Genomic DNA, 19,787 nt, shown 5'->3' with positions numbered 1-19,787 from the left:
TTTCACATGAGAAACCAATCTGGACTAAATAGAAGTTTGAGTTCCTTTTAATAAATTTGCTTTTGCTGTGTATGCATTCATGATCTAACAGGAAAACAATATACAACTCATAAAACTGTGAAAGCGCACTAAATACATGCAGTTTAGTTTAGTTTAATTTATGGCTCTTTCCTTCAAAAAGAATCATGCAGGTGCAATGGAGACTTTATCAACCTCAAGAATGTACTCAAGAGTTGCAGACGGCGGAATCTGGACACCTGAGCCTAAGTCTGCACCATTCTCTCCAAACCCCAAATTGGGAGGAACTATGACTCTCCTTTTACCTCCTGCTTTCATTGATCTCAATACAGATTCTACCCCTTCACACGTTCCTTTGCTGTAAGGCCTTGACCCCATCACTAGAGCAAGTGGCTTCTTGCCTCCATCAAATGTATCAACAAATACTTCACCACTGCCTTCAATTTTTCCCTTGAGATCAATCACCACCAAGTCTCCATTCCTTGGTGAAGCCCCTCCACCAACTCTCACCTCATAGTACCTGTTTTAAATGCCATATTATTAATCAGCCTAAGAAAATGTTGGCATCTATTTCATATAGATGCATAGGCAATGAAGAAAACATACCTTATGCCATTAGGCAGCACAACCTCCTCTTGCTCCTCAGCATCTCTGTCCAAAACAATGAGTGTGGTTAGTGAAGAACTAGTCTCAAGACTCATACACAACAAACAGGTTTCAATAAATTTCAATCGCCGATCCATTTGAAGGTTTGTTGAATAAACTCTTGCATTGGATTATTTGATCAGCCATTATCCTGACCAAGTAAGAAGTAAATATGGTGCACAAAGAATACCAAATAGTAGTTGAAGCTTTGTGAAGTTAAGGTGGAAGGTATCTATCCAGTCCAGTGGATAATTGATTATAAGAAATTTCAAAGGCAAGAAATAGACAGCCAAAAAGTTTTTATATGAATTCAACTTATCTTAAGTGGTATGACACGGGGATGACTGGTTATAGGTAAACATAGAATTGAGTTCTAAAGTGCGGATGTGGAGAGAGAACTTATGGTTAGATACCTTGTATTTGCTTCTTGCTGAGAAATTTCAAGGCGAGTCTTAATCTGTTCAGAGATCACTCCAACAGCAAGGAACGCAGCCCATGCAAGGCCTGCACCGAGCCCGAAGCGCCTGGTCAAGGAGGAAGCTATCCAGTCTGTGGTTTCAACATTGGTGGGAGGTTTAGGGGGCCCTTGTTGTTGCACTCTTACCGTGGCTGGTGGTTGCTGCTCTGATGAAGTTGTGCTTAGCTGTGGAGATGGAGTGGAAGGTTGTGGTTGTGATTGTGAAGATGGGTTTGGTGGTGAAGGAGGAGTAGGAGGAGGTGCTTGGGATGAAGAAGAGAAATGGGGAGTTCTTGTTAGTGGGTGAGACAGAAATGGTGGGGAGCCAAAGAAGGCTGCCATTTAAGGGATTGATAAAATCTCGGCTTAAGAAACTAAGCTTCAGAGGCAGCAGGAAGAAAGAAAATATCCTCCTCACTTTTGTGGAGAGAGGCTGGTCCTACCTTATCCTTACTGGTGATAGGATTTAAAACATTAGGTCTATCAAGTATCTACCCTCTTCCTTTCTATTGCTTTCTAAGGGGAACTGTTTGGTTGCAATTATGGAGGAATAACTTATTCTTGAAAAGGATGACCAAGAGATAAAGATTATTTATCCAGACAGAGGTAATGTTAGTGTTTGGGCCAAGAATGAATGGCTGGAAACGACTATAAGTGAAAATGGCATCAATGGAAGCTGCAAATTTTGAACTGCACCATCCTTCAGAACAAAATCCTTCCCTAAGCCAACACTTATTATGAAGCCATGACAGCAAAAATCTTCACCTTATAATGTTTACTATGAGTCACTCATACCACCTCAAGCATCAAAATTCCTAACAAGTACCAAGCTAACATTATTTGCTAAGCTCAAAAAATGAACTGATTAAAATCTACTTTTTTGACTCCCTTGCCTATGATCACTGTACACAGCTTAAAAATGATTTCAGTTATTTGCATCTTTCTTCAGTTCACATTATCAACCGTAAAAGCCCCCTTGAACACAAAATGAGGCAAAACATTGATTACAACAACTTTCATTTTTCTTTTTACAAACAAATGCATAACAATTAAAATGGCTGCATCACTGATACCCCAAAAAAGGGGAAAAAAACAAAATAAAACAAAAAGGAAAAAGTGCAAAAAGAATCAAATCATCCCAAATCGGAGTAAATTTTATGTAATCTTCAATCATGTGTACTCATACTTTGTCCCAAATAGCTCAGGGCCTGCCAACTGTGGGTAATTCAATGAAGCCTCAGTCACTTCTGTCTTGAGCTTTCTCTCTTTGCCTGCTAGGCCTTCTGCAACACTTCATGGCTGACCCCTCTCGTGGGCACTACTTGAAGATGCAGTTGATCTAGGTACTTGTGCACTCGTTATAGGCTTTTGCAGTGGCTTCAAAGCAGCCATAATTTCTGCAAATGTCGGCCTCAGTTTTGGATCTCTACAATTTTAAAGAAGACAGATCAGTTCTGCCTATCGGCCTTAACACATTCAAATGCATCTATAACTACATCTTATAGACTGCAACAACCATAATAATATAGAGTTCATCTCTAAAACACAGCAGCAATCTTTAACATTTATCAAACTTCAAACTTTAACAATAAAACACAGATATAGAAATTCAGACTGACAAGTAAAGGTCAAGTTAAGCAAACTAAGATGGCAAGATCTGTACAAAGTACAAATGGAGCATACAATAGATTAAGACCACTATTCTCCCATCTTTTGCAAATGGTTTTGAATTAGATCAACTCATGAGCCTTCAAAAAATTGGCCAGTTATACCAGCCAGACTGTCAACTGCACACACACCAAGACTATCAATTAATCAACTTCTAAACTAAAGCCCTGTTTAGCACAGCAGGAGGGAAGGGTCCAGCCAGGAACTGGGGCTTCAGTGACCTGGGAGCCCGCCATGCCAAACCGCACCTAAGTTGATTTTCAAACCAATAGGCTAGCAAAAGCATAAAAATTCATAGTCAAATGGATTTGATTTTGTAGTGTCATTTCAATAGTTTAGGTTTCTTCCAGATAAACAGAGGATTAGACGTTATCATCTGAAGTCACAACATGGAAAGGCTTGGATAGGCACCCAAGACAAAGGTTCAAATTTTGGCCAGGTCTTCAGAGTACTGCCCATATGCAGGCAAGTCCAAATATAGCTTGTCCCGAAAGAATCCTATTGAAGTTGGTATAAATAGCTTCAATAAAAGATTTATCAAATCTTTGATAAAATATATACTAGTGCATAAATCTTTTTTCTCCTTGGCTAGAACATCAAGTTAAATATCAAAGCGAACACAGCTAAGACAATCTCTGATAATGGACATAAAAGTTCGGTCCATAACAAGAAATTTTTATTCCACTGAGGTAGAGTTGAGAGGACTAAGGCACTGAGTCTATAAAAAGTTTACTACAATAGTTTTGTATCTATACTAATATAGAAAGGAGAATCTAATTTGGTCTCAACCAAGTTAGTAAAAACAAACTAAATTCTAGAATTAACAAAACAACCAAACAAGACACTAAGAGGTTACTTTGGACATATTACTCATTTGATTCATATTTGAATTATGCTTGTATTCTCAACTCTCACTTCTCATATATGGTCTCTACTTAAAAAAATGTTAATAAAATGTGCAATTCCAAACAACTTTAATTTTCTCTCTCCTTTCTCTCTTTCATTCCTATATGACTATATATTTCCACACACTCACAAAATAAAAGATAATAATAATAAGTATGCAGAAGGCTAGAGAGCATAATGCTTCTGCAAATTACTAGCCACTAAAATCTAACCTATTTCATGGTGAAGATATTATCCAGACTCCACCAGGACAGCTAATTAACTACAAAACAGCATGAGACACTTTCTTTAAGAGCACAAAACAATGCCTCTGAAAGCCCAGTCCCTCAAATATTCCTTTAAATAGAAGATAAGAATGACTCATAACTTTTCCAAACTTCTTACACACTAAAAAGGTAGTTAGGTTATTACTCTGTACTTCGCATTGAATGGAAAACATTGTTCTGAACTTTCAAGTTAATACATAAATGGCACATACATACATGCATACACTCTTTTAGTTGTAGCATTGCTTGCAATTAAGGGGCGCATGAACGGCTTAAACACATATAATACATACACAGGCATGTGTGACAAAGGTCTTAAACAGCCTTTCAAGATTTAAAGAGCAGAACCCAGGGCCAGAAGACTGAGAATTAGTATAATAATAAAATCTGGTAGAAAAAGTTCCAAAAAACGAATTGGTCAGCCCAAAGAACAGGTTCAGCAAAAAAGCAATAGAAAAATAGTTTAAAGCAACAGCCTTTCAGGCATGCGTGACAAAGGTCTTAAACAGCCTTTCAAGATTTAAAAAGCAGAACCCAGGTTCAGGAGACTGAGAATTACTATGAAGATAAATTAAGAGGAAGGTCAACTAAAAGGTAGACTAAGTTCTAAAGAAAGAATTGGTCAGCCCGAAGAACTGGTTCAGCAAAAAAGCAATAGAAAATAGTTTGAAGCAACAATGTTTAAACATATAGACCATGACACAAAACGTGAACATCTACAGCATTGTCTCCTTTTAAGCTACAGATTCATATCTAGAAGTGTATCTCCTATGGTAATAAAAATAGTAAGCCAGCTCTAAGTTCAAGATAACCCAAACAGTATAGTGCAACTATGTGCGCATGAGTTTTTCGGGAATTGGCTGTATTAAATCACAATATTTAATCTGAAACAAAAATAAAGGCAATAATAAAAAAATATACTCACGTCTGCCAACACCTTCTAATAATTTCTGCGATTACAGGATCTATGTCATCTGGAATGTCAAGACGACGGTGCTGAAATCCTACTGCACCAACCACTTGCATTGGATTCATTCCTCCCCATGGTTGTCGCAATGTACAGAGCTCCCATAATATAACTCCAAAGCTATAAACATCACACCTGCATATTGACCATAGTTTATATGACCATTAAATGATTCTAGGATAATGACAAAAATAGTACTGTGAAATAACACTAAAAAAGCCTACTTTTCATCTGAAAGTTCATTTTGTAGTACTTCTGGAGCCATCCACTCAGCCTGGACAAGAGCAATACAACATGGACTTGATTAATTCAAAGGTACAGCACAAATGGTAGAACTAGAACTTGAGCATTGGCAAACAATGAAAAAACATGGTGCAGAGCATAGTTGATGACATTACAATTATAATTTCTCCAGATAGTCTGATAGACAGATCCCATTCTAATATAAAGATGAAACAGGAATGAATCTATGCTTTCAACATTAAAATAGTTGAAACTACTGAACCAGGATATTTTTTTAGGATTACCTATAAATGCAACTTCTGTGTTCTGTCCTTCATATATGAGTCTACTATATCCTTACATCACCTTGAAAATTTTTTATGCCACAGCAGAAAAGCCTTACCTCAACATTGACCATCCCAATGGACATCTAGAGGCATGTGATTCAACTGCATGTGCAATTTTAGCATTAATGTATTTCATTGTTATTTTACCACATCTAATTATAGTTATGTAGCTATATAGATAGTTTAGTACAACATTACAAGCAAGATGGAAGTTTAGCTATGTGAGGATCTTGAAATGTGGCCTATTAAAGGGTATTCTCCGCCCCCCCCTCCCCCCGGCCCTAAATCTTTCTTACATGCTATTTGGTTCATAGAAAATTTGAAAGAAAACGACGTTAAAAAGAAAAAAAGGAAAAAGAAATATAAGGAATGAGCTTCTGACTGCTATAGTTTGTATATAAGGATAAGTAGATCTACTAATTCAATTTTTCTTCCTTCCACCTCAAAATTTATTTCCGTTGACATTTTTGATGAACCAAGGATAGCCTTATTTTATCTAAATAAGTAACTGTCGGAAATTGGTGGGCACTCACACCATTGTTCATGCCAATGTCTGTGGTCCTATTAAGCCTCAATCTTTTGGTAAAAGCTCTTACTTTGTGCATTTTATTGATGATTATAGTAGGAAGACTTGTATTTACCCTTAAAACACAAGTCGGAGACATTTGATGCATTTAAGAAGTTCAAAACCTTTGTTGAAAAAGAGAGTTGGTATGAGATTAAATCATTAAGAACTAATAGAGGTGGTGAGTTTACATCTAATGAGCTTAAGTTTTTTTTTTGAGTTGAATGGTTTTTGTCGTCCTTTAATAGTACCAAAATCACCCCAACATAATGGAGTTACTGAAAGGATGAATCGAAACAATTCTCAATATGATAAGGACCATGATCAAGTCAAAGAACATGCCAAAGGAGTTTTGGGCTAAGGCTGTGCCATGTGCAGTATGTCATGGATCTTATATAAATAAAAGATAGGGTGGGTCTTAGGCATAATAAGGGCCTTCTTCTACCTATTAAGCATATCTTTTGGGTTAAAAACATGGATCCATGACAAGTGGTATCAAAGCAAACTCAAATCTTCACTAATGCGTGATCCCCATGAGAGATATCAGGATTGAGGTAGACTCGGACCAGTGTAAGGATCCCTTTCCTTTATGGGTAAAGAGTCAGTACAATAGACCGTTGCACAATTGGGTGAGGTTGAATATCACAGATCCCACATCAGTAAGAGATGAGATGTGAGTCTTAGGTTTATAAATAAAGGCCTTCCTCCACCTCTCAGACCTGTCTTTCGAGTTAAAAACATGGGTCCATGACACAGTGCATCTCTCAAATCATAATCCAACCAAGAGCCTAAACAATGTGACGCCCCAAGAACCATGGAGTGGATAGAGACCAAGTGTCACATTTAAGAGTCTTTGAATCCATTGCTTATGTTCATGTTCCCGAACAAGAGAGATCCAAACTTGATGCTCAAAGTGAGATGCTTATTTTCATCGGTGGTGATAAGAATTCACAGGGATACAAGTTGTTCAATCCAAGCAATGAAAGGATCGTAGTTAGTAGAGATGTGGATTTTGATGAATATGCATCATGGGATTGAAACCCTGAAAAGGAAGGGTCTTATGATTACCTTCCATACTTTGAAGATGAAAGAGACTTTCCAAGAAGTTCAAGAGAAAGATACTCCACCAACTTCACCATTTCCATCACCACTTTCATCTTCATTGGTTCGTCTTTGAATGAAAAAACCCCCCAAAATATCTAAGTCTTGAGAATATTTTACAGTAAAACTCAAAGGTTAAAAGATGCAAACTTATTTTGTTTATTTGCCAACATTGACCATTAGAATTTTGAAGAAGCCATGGAGGAGAAATGGATTCAAGCCATGGACAAGAAAATTCGAGCTATTTGAGCTATAAAAAGATAAGAAAATCCAATTAATGAAAAAAAAAAAGAGCAGAAAATCCAACGATTGAAAGCTAATTACCTTATTAGTATGTTAAAAGAAAAAGTTTCAATGTGAATTATACAGAAAAGAATTACAAGAAAATATTTGCTCAACCATAAAACTTAAATAATCATTAAGATCTAGGGGTGTATAACGAATGATTTGAAGAATATTATATTAAATTCAATGTATTTTCAAAAGGAAATTGTAGAAAGCATCATGGTCAAAATTATTTGAATATTTCTCAAATTGTTTCAAGTTTTTATCAGATAAATTTTAAAATTTGTTATCTATGTCAATGACACTGCAAATCACTACATATCATATATTATGTTTTTATATATCATATGTATGATATATTATACTTTTAAAATATGAATGAATATATACTATTGTTTCAATCAAGATTTTTCAACTCTTTATCCGAATATCAATCCTTTCCTCAAATTAATATTGTTATTTTTGTATCCATCCATAGTGATAATCAAAACTTTGCTTCCAACTACTACTTTTGCTCACCTAACAGTATTTTAAACTTCCTAGTTCCTTCTAGGAAGTTGCTTATTGACCCTACACATTTGTCTCTATTATTAGTCCATCTCAGTGTAGCAACAATTCATTGATTCAGTTTTAAACATTGTCCATATGAATAAATTGACATGTCATAAATTGGTAGACCTCAACATCAGATTATCCAATGAAATTTTGCATATCAAGGGGGACAAATAATAAGGACAAAAGTAGGGTCAAATAGCATTATTCTGCCCTTTATTACTACTCCCGATCTCCACTTAACCTCCTAATTTCCTATTTTTGGATCTCACACCTTGCACTATTAGATATCCTTATCTTCACTATTTGATCTCCTTACCTCTTACCACTGAAAATCCTCCTTAGCTATCCACTTTACCACCTACTACTTTACTTCATGAAATACCTAATTTACCTTACTCTTCTGTCACCATACCACCATATTTTGGTGCATTGAGATTGCCCAATCCTCCTTTTTGCCTCCTTTAGTTCATCCTATTTACTAAAGCGCAGTGCTAGCTCATCTTTCCAGTAAAAGAACCCTCAATAGGATCTTCCTTGAAAGAAAGCTCACCAACCTTGTGCATTTTAATCTGAATGTAATCATATAAAAACATTTCATAATACTATTCTTTTGGTGATTTATTCATCCCAATCTACCCAAGTTATGGCCTAACTTTACCATCCTACATTCTTTTTTCTAGCAAATACATCTACCAACCTAGCATACAGACAATAATGTGCATATCCAAATCAACTTTCATTGACACCATACACTAGTCAATCCTACATTTCCCTAAATTAGCATTGCATGAATTGCCAAGAGAGGAAGCAAGAAACGAGAGCCCAAGAGTATAAAGCAGAAAATAAACATCAACTTACACTAATCCATAAAGCATGTTGGCAACCGAACGGAAAAGAGGGTTCATTCATTATATTTGAAAACGAGTTTTGCAGTAAAATCATTTATAAATAAATTACCATGTTTGAAATTAAAATCAAAGTTTTATAAATTTTTGAACAAAGAAAAATATAGATTTCAAACAAATTCCATAATTTTTTTGCAGAACTCATTTATTACAAACATGCTATTACTCTTAAAATAGATGGGATCAGCTACATACAACAGAAAATAAATGAATAAAACATAAAGTAGTTAAATGAAAAAGAGAGAACAATCTGTTTGGCATTACCGTTCCTGCAGTTGACCTTGATGATAGATATGTGCTGTGCTTCATTCGTGATAACCCAAAATCACAAACCTAAATCAAAGTTTCATCCTAGGCAGAGTTATTATAAAAGAAATTTCTAACAGGATCAGAAATCATAATGAAGAGATAAAATGCAACCTTTATCACAAACCTAAATCAAAATTTCATCCTAGGCAGAGTTATTATAAAAGAAATTTCTAACAGGACCAGAAATCATAGTGAAGAGATAAAACGCAACCTTTACAACCCAGTTTTTATCAACTAGAAGATTTGGAGATTTCAAATCACGATGTACTATCACTGGAGTGCAATTATGCAAGTAATTCATTCCCCGAGCCTGAAAGTTCAAGCATTCAAAAGAAAAAGTTACCCAGCAAAGCCATTAAGTGCACTTTAAGCAAACAATTGAAATATAAGGCAAGAATACAGAATCATACAGCATCAAGAGCCATCCTCAAACGCCTCCGCTCATCTAATTGATTGTTTGGCCGGTGAATTAATCTATACAAACTACCTCTGCAAAAAGCAAGATGCCAAAATACTTAGATAATACAACATATATAACAAAGTGAATAAATGAAAAGCTTAGCACTTAGGAAATCATTAAGACTGAAGAAAAGAGTCAAAAATGAAAGCAATAAGAATTAAAGAGTCAACAATGCTCATATGAGCAAGTTCAAATTCCAGAACCATGCCTCCAGCAGAAGTTTATCCATTAGGGCACAATTTCAGTTACCCTTCCAATACAAAAAGTAGTTTTCAACACACACCCTTTGCTTATTGTAAATTCATCTTTCAGCCCTCTTTGTCTTCTACTCATAATTTAATTGCTGATACAATAAACATGACACAATGACGAGGATTTATGAAATAGCTCAACTTATGAGTTGACACATAATTTTTACTAAGCTGCTGAGCCAAAACTAATTGTAATGATCTAATGTTAGAAAGTCACCACAAGAAGTCCTTAAAATGTATTAAATTGTCTATATGATGGGTTAGAAAAATCAGACACTTTCTTCAAACTGCAAATAAGGTTCCAACAAAATTATGAAAAGAGATAGAGTTACAACATACCTATGAAGAAATTCTGTAACAATTGAAAGGTTCGGAGGACGAGTTACAGCTCCCATGAAAAGAACAACATTAGGATGTCTGAGCTTTTTCATGATTCGGACCTACAAAATTAGTATTTAAACATTGTAATTTACAAAAGAAGTAGTTTGAACAAGTAAATGGAGGGGGACAATGGATAAAGTGCAGTGTGAATTAGAGAAAATCTTTCCTGCAAAAGAACTGTGATCATGTCTAACGAAATCATTCAGAAAGGAAAGGCTATTAATGAGATTCAAATAGACTACTGACATGCAGTCATATAAATGGGAAAACGAATGCTTTAGTTTCTCAAGAAAACGGTTATAACTTTCGGGGTTTCATTGGTTCAACCACTCGGTGTGCAGAACTTGATCTTTAAAAACCAAGACCATTCTTTAAAAACCAAGACCATTCATTAAGCCTGAATTTTGAGTGTGTGTGTGTGTGTGTGTGTGTGTATAAAGGATTATAATTCTATACACAAACAGTGGACTTTCTAAACACCACAAGCAGGATTAGATGGTTTTCATATGTCCATTTAAGAATTAGTTATTAATTTTCATAAATATGCCTTAATGGAACACATGACAACCTCTAACTAGGCTTGTGAAGTTAAAAAACTCTACAAGCAATGTCTAAGATAATTTTCCTAAAAGAAATGGATTAACGTTGAAAAATAAGTTTAATATAGTTGTTCTATTATATATGATAAGATTTTCTAAATATTTATTGGGGCCAAGCTTGGCTGGATTAACTTTCAAAAAAAAAGAGCTAGGCTGGATTATTTGTCCATGCTTGGCCCAGAACTTTACGAGTTTATATTTTTTTTTCTTATAGCCTGCCGAATAAATCTAAAAGAGGTGTCTAGAGCCCATCCAAACACAAAGTGAGCTCATGAGCTGGGAGGGCCGGCTTGGCCCTTGGACAACTCCAGCCATAATGACCGACAGAGAAGTATAGAAAGATATAAAGTGGGACCAGATTGACTCAGTTTTAGGGATCTAGGATGCTTCGTAGTTCATAACACCGTAATCAGTTACTCAGGGTAAAAAAATCTCCAATAAAATGAAGAACACATCCATTTAGGCTTTGGCATATGATAAGCGGACGTATAGGCTTATACCTCACTTTTGAATTCTTCAAGTGATTCCCCAGAGATATCTTGGTCCAAAAACTTCTTCACAGCAACTTCCTATGAAATCAAAGAATGGGAGAGTGGTCAAATCTTCTCCTTCAAAGAACAGCAACATAATATGGCAAAGTTTACTGGATATATAGAACAACAAATGATTTCCATCCAAGAAGTGGGAAAGTGAAAACTCAAGTTATAACATTGATTGAAAACCAAATTTACATTGTGTATAAACTAGTTAATCTGTATGCATGATCCAATTCATAATAAACAAAAATGGGATGCATTATCCAGCCCCAAGAACGCAGACCAGTTCCATAGAATAGCGAAGAAACACACTGCAAATATCCTAGTTGTAGTAGCTTATCCAAAAGTTTAACATAGATAATAACCCATATAAATACGACAGAAACAGTAGGAGCAAAGTTCATTTGAAAACCAGTCATTTCTGGTAGTGCTTTTAAACATCCAACCTAAAATGAAAAGATAGGGATAACACCAATTAACACTTCCCTTATGTTTAAGCCCAACACTTACAACTAAAAGAAAATGGCCATAGTATGTAGATAACAAATAGAACGTACAACTTGCTCTAATACCATGTTAAGCTATCAACCAAAAAACAGTTAGCAACATGCAAAAAGGCCAACCTGTATACAAGCCCATAACAAACTCTAAACTTGAATGATGCGAGATAACACCACTATCAAGTGCTATAAAGACTCAACCAGAAAATGCTCAATTGTAACAAACCCGACGACAATTTTCTGTCTGACTTCTGTTACTGTTGTCCAAATAAGGGGATTATCAAGATAAATTTACTCTACTTAGAATATCAACCCATACGCTACTGTTTGTTACCATAAAATATCATTATATTTCAATTAGGCCCTCTATCAACTTGGCAATGCTAAACTTTGATCATATTGACGCTCCAAACAGCCCCACAGAGAATTTTCACCACATGCATGGATCATCAAGTGGTGTTGTTTCAGCTGGACCTTTAAGGCCATGTTATATGGTGACCATCATATCCCTATCTTGGTCAGTTGCAGAGCCAAGCGGATAGTGGGGAATGGCAGCTGCCACCACTCAATTTTTAATTTTTTATTGTTATATATATGAAATTTACCCTTTAACCACCCCTCATGCAAATTCCTGAGTCCGCCACTGATCTTGGTCCTCAAAAATATTTTGTTGCATTACTTCATCTCCAAGTCAAGAGTTGAAATGAGTTTGAAATTGCAAGACTGTATATCTTAAGCTATAATAACTCTTTTTGCCAAGTAGAATAGCCTGCTTCCTTAGATGGATATTTGGAAAACTCATTTTAGAGAAAGAATATTATAAAAGTTGAAGAGAAATTAATTTTGAAAGCAGTCCTTCCCATACTTAAAAAGAAAAGGAAATCAACAATTTTAGAAAATGATCTTATGAAACCCTGGCAGATTGGATACCAAATAACATGATACAGAGGATAAAGGCCCAATATTTATCAAGCTCTTCAGATAGCATTTTGCTTACACCTTTATTTTGATGCAATTTGTCTTAATGTTTTCCTTTGTATTGTCCTCACTGTTTTCAGGCTACTTTCTTCAGTAATGCGTCCTATAATTTTTTAAGTCACAGTAGCAGTAATATTTTGCATCTTATAATCATTTCCACCACCCAAACAGGTTTTTTACAAGTCATCCAAGTTGACTGGCCAGCCAATAAGCATGATAGAAAATCATATTTTCTAAGTGACAATAAAAATATCTTAGTGCTTTCCAATGCAGGAGTAATGTAAATTGTTTAGATTTAGAGAAGAAACTAAAGACTAAGCATAAGAAAACTCACAGTCCCATGCCAGTCTCCACGATATACCTCACCATATGATCCTGCAACAGAAAGGATGCAGCAACTTAATGACAATAGATCACACTAATTGAAAACAACCTGGAATCAAACTATCTACACAAGATAAAGCATAAAATATGTAGCTGAAGAATAGATCGATACCAAGTCCAATGCGCTCACCCAAGGTGATTTCCTCCCACGGAATCTCACAGTCCGCAACATCATCAAGGGCAACATCAGACTTTGAACTATCATTACCAGTTGATCTATCTGATATTCTCTCACCTTCAGAATTTAACCCCAAGGCATCATGCTCCCTTTCACCACTACCTTGTGACTCACAGCCAGTTGCATCTACATCTCCATCACTACGCTCATTATGCTTAGTCACAGCTGCACTAGTCACCACCACAGCAGCTGCAGTAGCAGTAGCAGCAGCTGCTACAGGAAGTTCGACATTTGAATCGGTGCCTGACTTTTTTGCAGCAACTACCATTGAAGATGCAACAACAGCTGCAGCTGCTGCAGCTGCTGCAGCAACCGGGACATTTCTGGCATATTGAATAGGAGCTGCTTCAGATTGCGATAACACAGGTGGTCCAATAACTTCCCTTGTATCAAATGGATAAGTGACCCCTAGGCCTTCCACAGGTTTAAGATGCTCAGGTTGGTTACAAGGAGAGCTTGCTTTAGCAAATACTTTGCGATTGGGTAGAGGAGGCAAGCAATGAGAAGGTCCAAAATCATTTTGATTCTTACTTTCTTGAGGTCCAGTGCCCTGTCTACTTTCATCCTTAGTTTCAAATGGCAACCTGACTTCAATAGTTGATGTATCTAACTGCTCTGAATAAATCTCACTGAATAAGTTAGGGGGAGCAACAACACCACTCTCAAGTAACACATCATGGAGTTTTTGAGCTAGTTGTGGATTCTCCTTGGCAGCATCAATCATATATTGTGAGACATCTTTCACCTTCATTCTACGCACAGCTGGGGAGCTAACACCTTCTGTCCAGGAAGGAGATCTCATATGTGAATAAAGATAATTAGGTCTGTTTGGAAGTTCTCGCACAGGTGCCTCCTCCATGTTGGAAGGGGTTTTAAAGTCATCCATGGATTCCTTGGATTGCTCCCCACTTCTAGTTGTCCCAGATAAATTTACAAAAGCATTAAGATCACCTCTTTCATCAGATTGATTTCCTGCAGCAGCAAAGTTTTTGAACCTGGATCTCTTCTCCAGTGTCCCAAATTCGGAATTGTCTTCAAATAAACTCCAAACCCCACTGCTAGAAGAGGCTACATGAGATGAATCAATGTCTCTAGACAAAGGACTTGTGGAAAAGAAAGAATCACCATCTTCCACATGAGATGCAGCTGCATCAGAAGGAATAAGTGTGCCAGGATCTGCCATTAGGTCAACAATGTATTCCCTGAAAGATACATGGACCACTTTTAATGAATAGTTAAGCTTCTGCAAACTATGCCAATAATTTTCAAACCTAGAAGCAGTACTAGCCTAGCCAAATCTTGTCCAGCAATTTTCAAAAACAAATGCAAGAACCACACAGCAAACCCTAAAACAAAAACATAGATGAAAATTGCCGAATTTTATATCGAAGGTAGCACAGAAAAGAACTAAAAAAACACTTTGACTCGAACAAAATAATCAACTGTTGCCTACTTACATAAATGATAAATTATATTCTACTGCCAAGCAAACAGAACCTAAACAATTCAGATGACTGATTTGTAGAGGAAAAAGTAAACATGTATGCATAATAGAAATAACCTTCCATCATCAAGCTTTACAAAGTTCATTGCCACATCTTCAGAACCTGTATATTGCTGCCCCTTCACCAACCGGCAAGGAATGCCTGCACTATCAGCCAAAACCTATGAAACCACAAAGAAACGAGTATTACTGATAGAGGAGAAGTCATTCAAAGATCACACGTTTTAAACCATAAACTCCAACTGCTAAAACAAAAGTTATTTTCCTATAACTAAATGCAAGCACCAAGAAAAATGCCAAAGGGTACAAGAGGGTGGCTACACATTGTACATGACCTACAACAAATAAGAAAAATAAATGAGAGAAGTTTTTTGTATAGGAAAAAAGTATCGTTGAAGATCTTCAAACAAACCAAAAATATTTAAAAATGTACAAAACAAAATCACAAAAATGACATTCTCAGAGGACATTCTGGCAGCATTAATTGCTGTCCCTTTTCCCTCAAAACTGTTTATCATTTTTCTCCATGTTGATTATGATCTTAGATAGGGCACAGTGGCGCAATAATCCAAGCAGCCAACCTCAAATAGTGGGAAAAGGCTTGTTTGTTGTTTTTGCAGTTGTTGTTTCTCAATGTCGCTCACATTAATTCAGAATTTAAGATGAATACAATCGTATTTAAATTAACATAGTTTTTTTCCTCCTCAAATTTCTAGCAACTTTTCTCCACGCCTAGCACCATCCAATGCTGCTAGATAACGAACAAGTGAGTCATAATATACATTTTGATGGATGACCTGACATATCTTAGCATACTAACAATAATGCAGATTAGACAGAATGCTTGTGAATAATGAGAAGCAAAACATGCAAAACGCCCAAGTAGGCCAACTCTATTATAATTTTGCATAAACATGGTTGTAAATAGTCCTAATAACAGAAACCCAAGCTTATTTGTACCCTAAATATTAAATCAACAATCAATTATTCCAACAACATGGGATTGGCTGTATGGAACCTTCCTCTTTACACCATTCTTGCAAATCTTGAGCAATCCAGTTGTCAAGCCATAAATAAAGAAAAAATGAACAAGTGGGGCAAGTACCTTGAATAACAACGCACGATGACGAGCCAATCCAATTGTTAAAGAACCAAGTGGCAAAACCATGCTGCCAAGGGTGGCTTTTAAACTGTAACTAAGACTTCGCCAGGCTCGTGACATATTGTCAGGATCCGCGACTGGTCCACCCATATATTCAGAAACTAAAACTGCAAGCTTTTGCACCAGATTGCTACTTACAAAAGCCAGAGATTCTGATCTTAACCTTGCAGTCATCTGTAGTGCTTTTTGTTCAAGTTTCAACAAATTTGCATCGAAGGCCCTATTGACCAAAACTGCTTCCCAAGAGACATTGTCTGACACCGATGTCCCTTGCAGATCAAGAAGTGAAGGCATTCTTTCTGAAGTGGATTCATTTAGAATTCCATACAGGTCATAAAAGCCATCCAGGATCTTGTCATCATAATTAAGAGAATTGTAATTCTGTGAAGCACGGACAAATCTACGATATGAGCTGGGTTAGAAAGGAATAAACGTCTAGCAAATAAACCCCAGAAAGCTAACTCAGACAATGGGAAGGAATCTTGCTTATGAGAAACAGATATTTTCAATAGTCCATAAAGTCACATTAGCAATGTTGGGCACAGCTCAAACATAGAGAATCTGATAACCTATAGCATTGCACCATGCAATATATGCTTTAACCTGGTAACTTTTAAGAGAATGGACTACTTTCGTTATGATAATTAATTTTTTGGGAAGAAGGTAGATCTGGAACGATCACTAAATAAACAAGTTAATGAATTTAATGTAAACCATAAACTACATTATTCAGATGAAAGTTATCAGAACTTGTGTGTCTTTCAATGAATAGAAAGAATCCCAGAGCGTACGATTCAATATTTCTACAATGGCCACTATATTAAGAAACTGCAAGGAGAAACTTTTGTTCTAGAAGGAATAACTACAACTGTAAACAAAAAAGAAATGATGGTAGACTAAGATTTGAAAATAAAAAAGAAATAAGTTAAAGGGACAGTTTTCAGTTGATAACAAAGTTAGCCGATTGATAAGAAATAAATGGATGAAATTACAACCTTAAAACTTCAAGGAATACGATGTCAGACTATGATTTAAATAAACACGAGGGCTAGATTTAAAGGGGCCAAATTCAAGTCCAATAAGATTAATTGACAGACAAGAAATAAACAACATGGCCAGAATGGAAAACCTCCAAGCTGTGCAGATATGGCATCTTTATAAGGACTAAGAATCGAAGATTAAGAAACTAAATGTTCCTGGACTTTTGCCAGTTTAAATCTAGTCTCAATGTCAGTTTTCTACAAACATTGTACCATCTCCCCAAAAAGGTCCTCATCAGTGGTTCAAGCCACAATACTGCCTTGGTACTGGAAAAATGATAAATGTACAGCAGCATTAATAGGGGACTCTGAAAACGTTCTTTAAGCTATGAAGATGCTACTAATATCCATGTTTTGATGCTTTTATTAAAGAAAGGTAGAATGACAATTGAAAAGGATCACAATCATCACCAGGGCATGACAGAGCCATTCTCAGAACTTTATTAGCTTTGGTTTTGAAAGCCTTTTCCCCTTAAAGCACAAATTACCTTCATGAAAAAGTCAGCTTTATATACTAGACCTTTCCAAATCATGCAACAAACTTAACGTGAAGTTCGAGATGAAACAGGAAAAAAGAAAAGAGATGATTGTCCCCATTCATACAATGTATTTTCTGCAAAACAGTTGGCTAAAGCTCAACCTATAGTACATAGTGTAGATAAATTCCTAAAACTCAACCAAGAAAAGGAAGTTAAAAGTCATGAACTAAACTAAAAGCTTCCAAAGAAGACTTTAAAAACAGAAGCTAAATGGATTAAACAGGGGAATTAGGAGAGAAACGTACCCAATATCTAAAGGCAACAACTTCAGCTGGAGTATTCTCCGGAGCACAAGAGCCTAAACTAATTTGCTTAACAGCCTCAATCTGAGCTGCCTCAGGATCCTCCCTGGCACTCAACTCCAGAGCCAATTGTATCTGATACTCCTCTTCTATATCAGGATCCCTTGAGTTACTAGACCCTGAATCGCGCCTTACAGCATCCAAAGCAGCCTCTAAACCACTGGTACTAACTGAATCAGTAGGTTCCATAGTTTCCTCCTTGTTCACATTTGAAGAGGATGGTGGACTAGGATTTTTTCTATTAGCAACTGAATTCAACCAATTGGAAAGAACAGAAAATGGTTTATTATGCTCAGGATTATGATGGGACCTTGCGTGCAAAGGCCTCTCAGGGGATGATGATACTTCACTGGACTTGTTGTTGCCTCTTGATGAAGTTGACCCTTCTACATCTTCTGATTGATTAGACATCATATGCAGTTTCTTGAGAAGATTCTTCATATTATTTCACAAAGCCGTAGCATATCCAATGCTAAAGAAATAAAAATCTGGCCACAAACATCTCCATTGTCTTGGACCAAGCATGAAATCTCAGTTCAAACTAATCAAATGCAAAATATAAACAAAACAAAATCCCACCCCCTTTCTGTTGTTACCTAATTACCTTCTCTCAAGCTACCCTAAAAATCAACCATCAAATCCTAACGCCAAAACAACCATAATTTGAAAGCAATACCCAGTAAAGCTTGTCAAATATCAAAAGGACCCAGCTGCTTCAATTCAAAGAAAAGACCCTCCTTTCCTCACACAAGGAACATCCACAAAAAACCAAAGTTTCAGAGCATACTAAAAAAACCAGACTTTCTTTCACCTTTAACAACCAAACAAAACAACAATAATTCAATAACCAGATTAAGAAAAAAATGGATCTTTCTTTGGATATAGATATTAGGGAAGAAAGCACAGAAAAGGGAGTAGCTTGAAAAAATTTTATATATATATAATAATATAATATATATATATATAAACATATATATATATAAAGTTAATGTAAACACTGAACAGGGGGCAGAGAGAGAAGCAGCAAAGACCAACAAGTGGGATAGTAGGACCTCCCGGAAAAACAACAAAGAATGACCCACTTGAGTTGTGGAGGCAACAAGGATTTTCAAGGTCCCAAATAAAAAAGTTTAAGTTTTTGGTGGCAAACACCTCTCTCTCTCTCTCTCTCTCTCTCCTCCCTTAAAAAGCCCCAAACTCTTCTCACAACTGGGAAGGTAGTGGCCATGAGTTGGAAAATTGTTGTGAACTGCACAGTAAATGGAATAATATTGAATGAGCAACTTGACAGTCAGAAAAAGANTTTTTTTTTTTTTCCTACCGTGCATTGTTAGTCTTGAAATTTAATTCTTACAGTTTTTATCTTTTGAAAATAAAAGAAACATTTTATATCAAAAAATGAGCATATTTTATAAACTTATGGTCCGATCTTTAATTATCAAAAATATGAAAAAGAATCCTAAAAGTCAAGCCTTGAAGCAAAGAATACCTCATAATTGGACAATGCATTAATCGTTGCATCCATAAATAAAATTCGAATTCAAATTTTTTTTTTTATCGAATGATACAAACATCACTATATCAAAATATTAAAGTAATCTTATAATTCTTTAATCATTGGTACACAACTCGCACATTTCAACCAATAATTCACCCATAAAAATGACAAATGAGGATAGTAGTGGTTAAAAGCTTTATGATTAGTATATTTTTCAACAGTAACAGGTAGCTAAGAGAAATTCACTTCAAATAAACAT

The 19,787-nt window shown here is 36.0% G+C and overlaps 2 protein-coding genes across 4 annotated transcripts; both read right to left on the bottom strand.

Moving 5' to 3' along the window:
- LOC18604313 (peptidyl-prolyl cis-trans isomerase FKBP17-2, chloroplastic) lies at nt 8-1,586 on the bottom strand. Its single transcript, XM_007036717.2, has 3 exons — nt 1,077-1,586; nt 625-669; nt 8-538 (listed from the first exon to the last, which is right to left on the bottom strand). The coding sequence occupies exons 1-3, from the start codon at nt 1,460-1,462 to the stop codon at nt 184-186; spliced, it is 786 nt and encodes a 261-aa protein (XP_007036779.2). The 5' UTR covers nt 1,463-1,586; the 3' UTR covers nt 8-183.
- LOC18604312 (serine/threonine-protein kinase EDR1) lies at nt 1,978-18,963 on the bottom strand. Of its 3 annotated transcripts, none has more exons than XM_018117831.1 (13): nt 17,974-18,961; nt 16,093-16,530; nt 15,045-15,148; nt 13,418-14,685; nt 13,256-13,296; nt 11,408-11,476; nt 10,267-10,367; nt 9,627-9,705; nt 9,428-9,526; nt 9,172-9,240; nt 5,152-5,201; nt 4,886-5,062; nt 1,978-2,546 (listed from the first exon to the last, which is right to left on the bottom strand). In XM_018117831.1, exons 1-13 carry the CDS (start codon nt 18,469-18,471, stop codon nt 2,414-2,416), a joined length of 3,126 nt encoding a protein of 1,041 aa, XP_017973320.1. In that variant the 5' UTR covers nt 18,472-18,961; the 3' UTR covers nt 1,978-2,413. The 3 variants fall into 3 exon arrangements, 2 of the variants coding, with proteins under 2 accessions (XP_017973320.1, XP_007036775.1); XM_007036713.2 differs by having other exon boundaries at nt 13,436-14,685; XR_001927184.1 differs by lacking the exons at nt 1,978-2,546; nt 4,886-5,062 and adding an exon at nt 5,455-5,598 and having other exon boundaries at nt 17,974-18,963.

This window comes from Theobroma cacao, chromosome 3 (assembly GCF_000208745.1).
Source record: "Theobroma cacao cultivar B97-61/B2 chromosome 3, Criollo_cocoa_genome_V2, whole genome shotgun sequence".
Lineage (NCBI taxonomy): Eukaryota > Viridiplantae > Streptophyta > Magnoliopsida > Malvales > Malvaceae > Theobroma > Theobroma cacao.
Note: the sequence above shows the minus strand (reverse complement) of the source record. Positions and strands in the feature narration are given on the sequence as shown.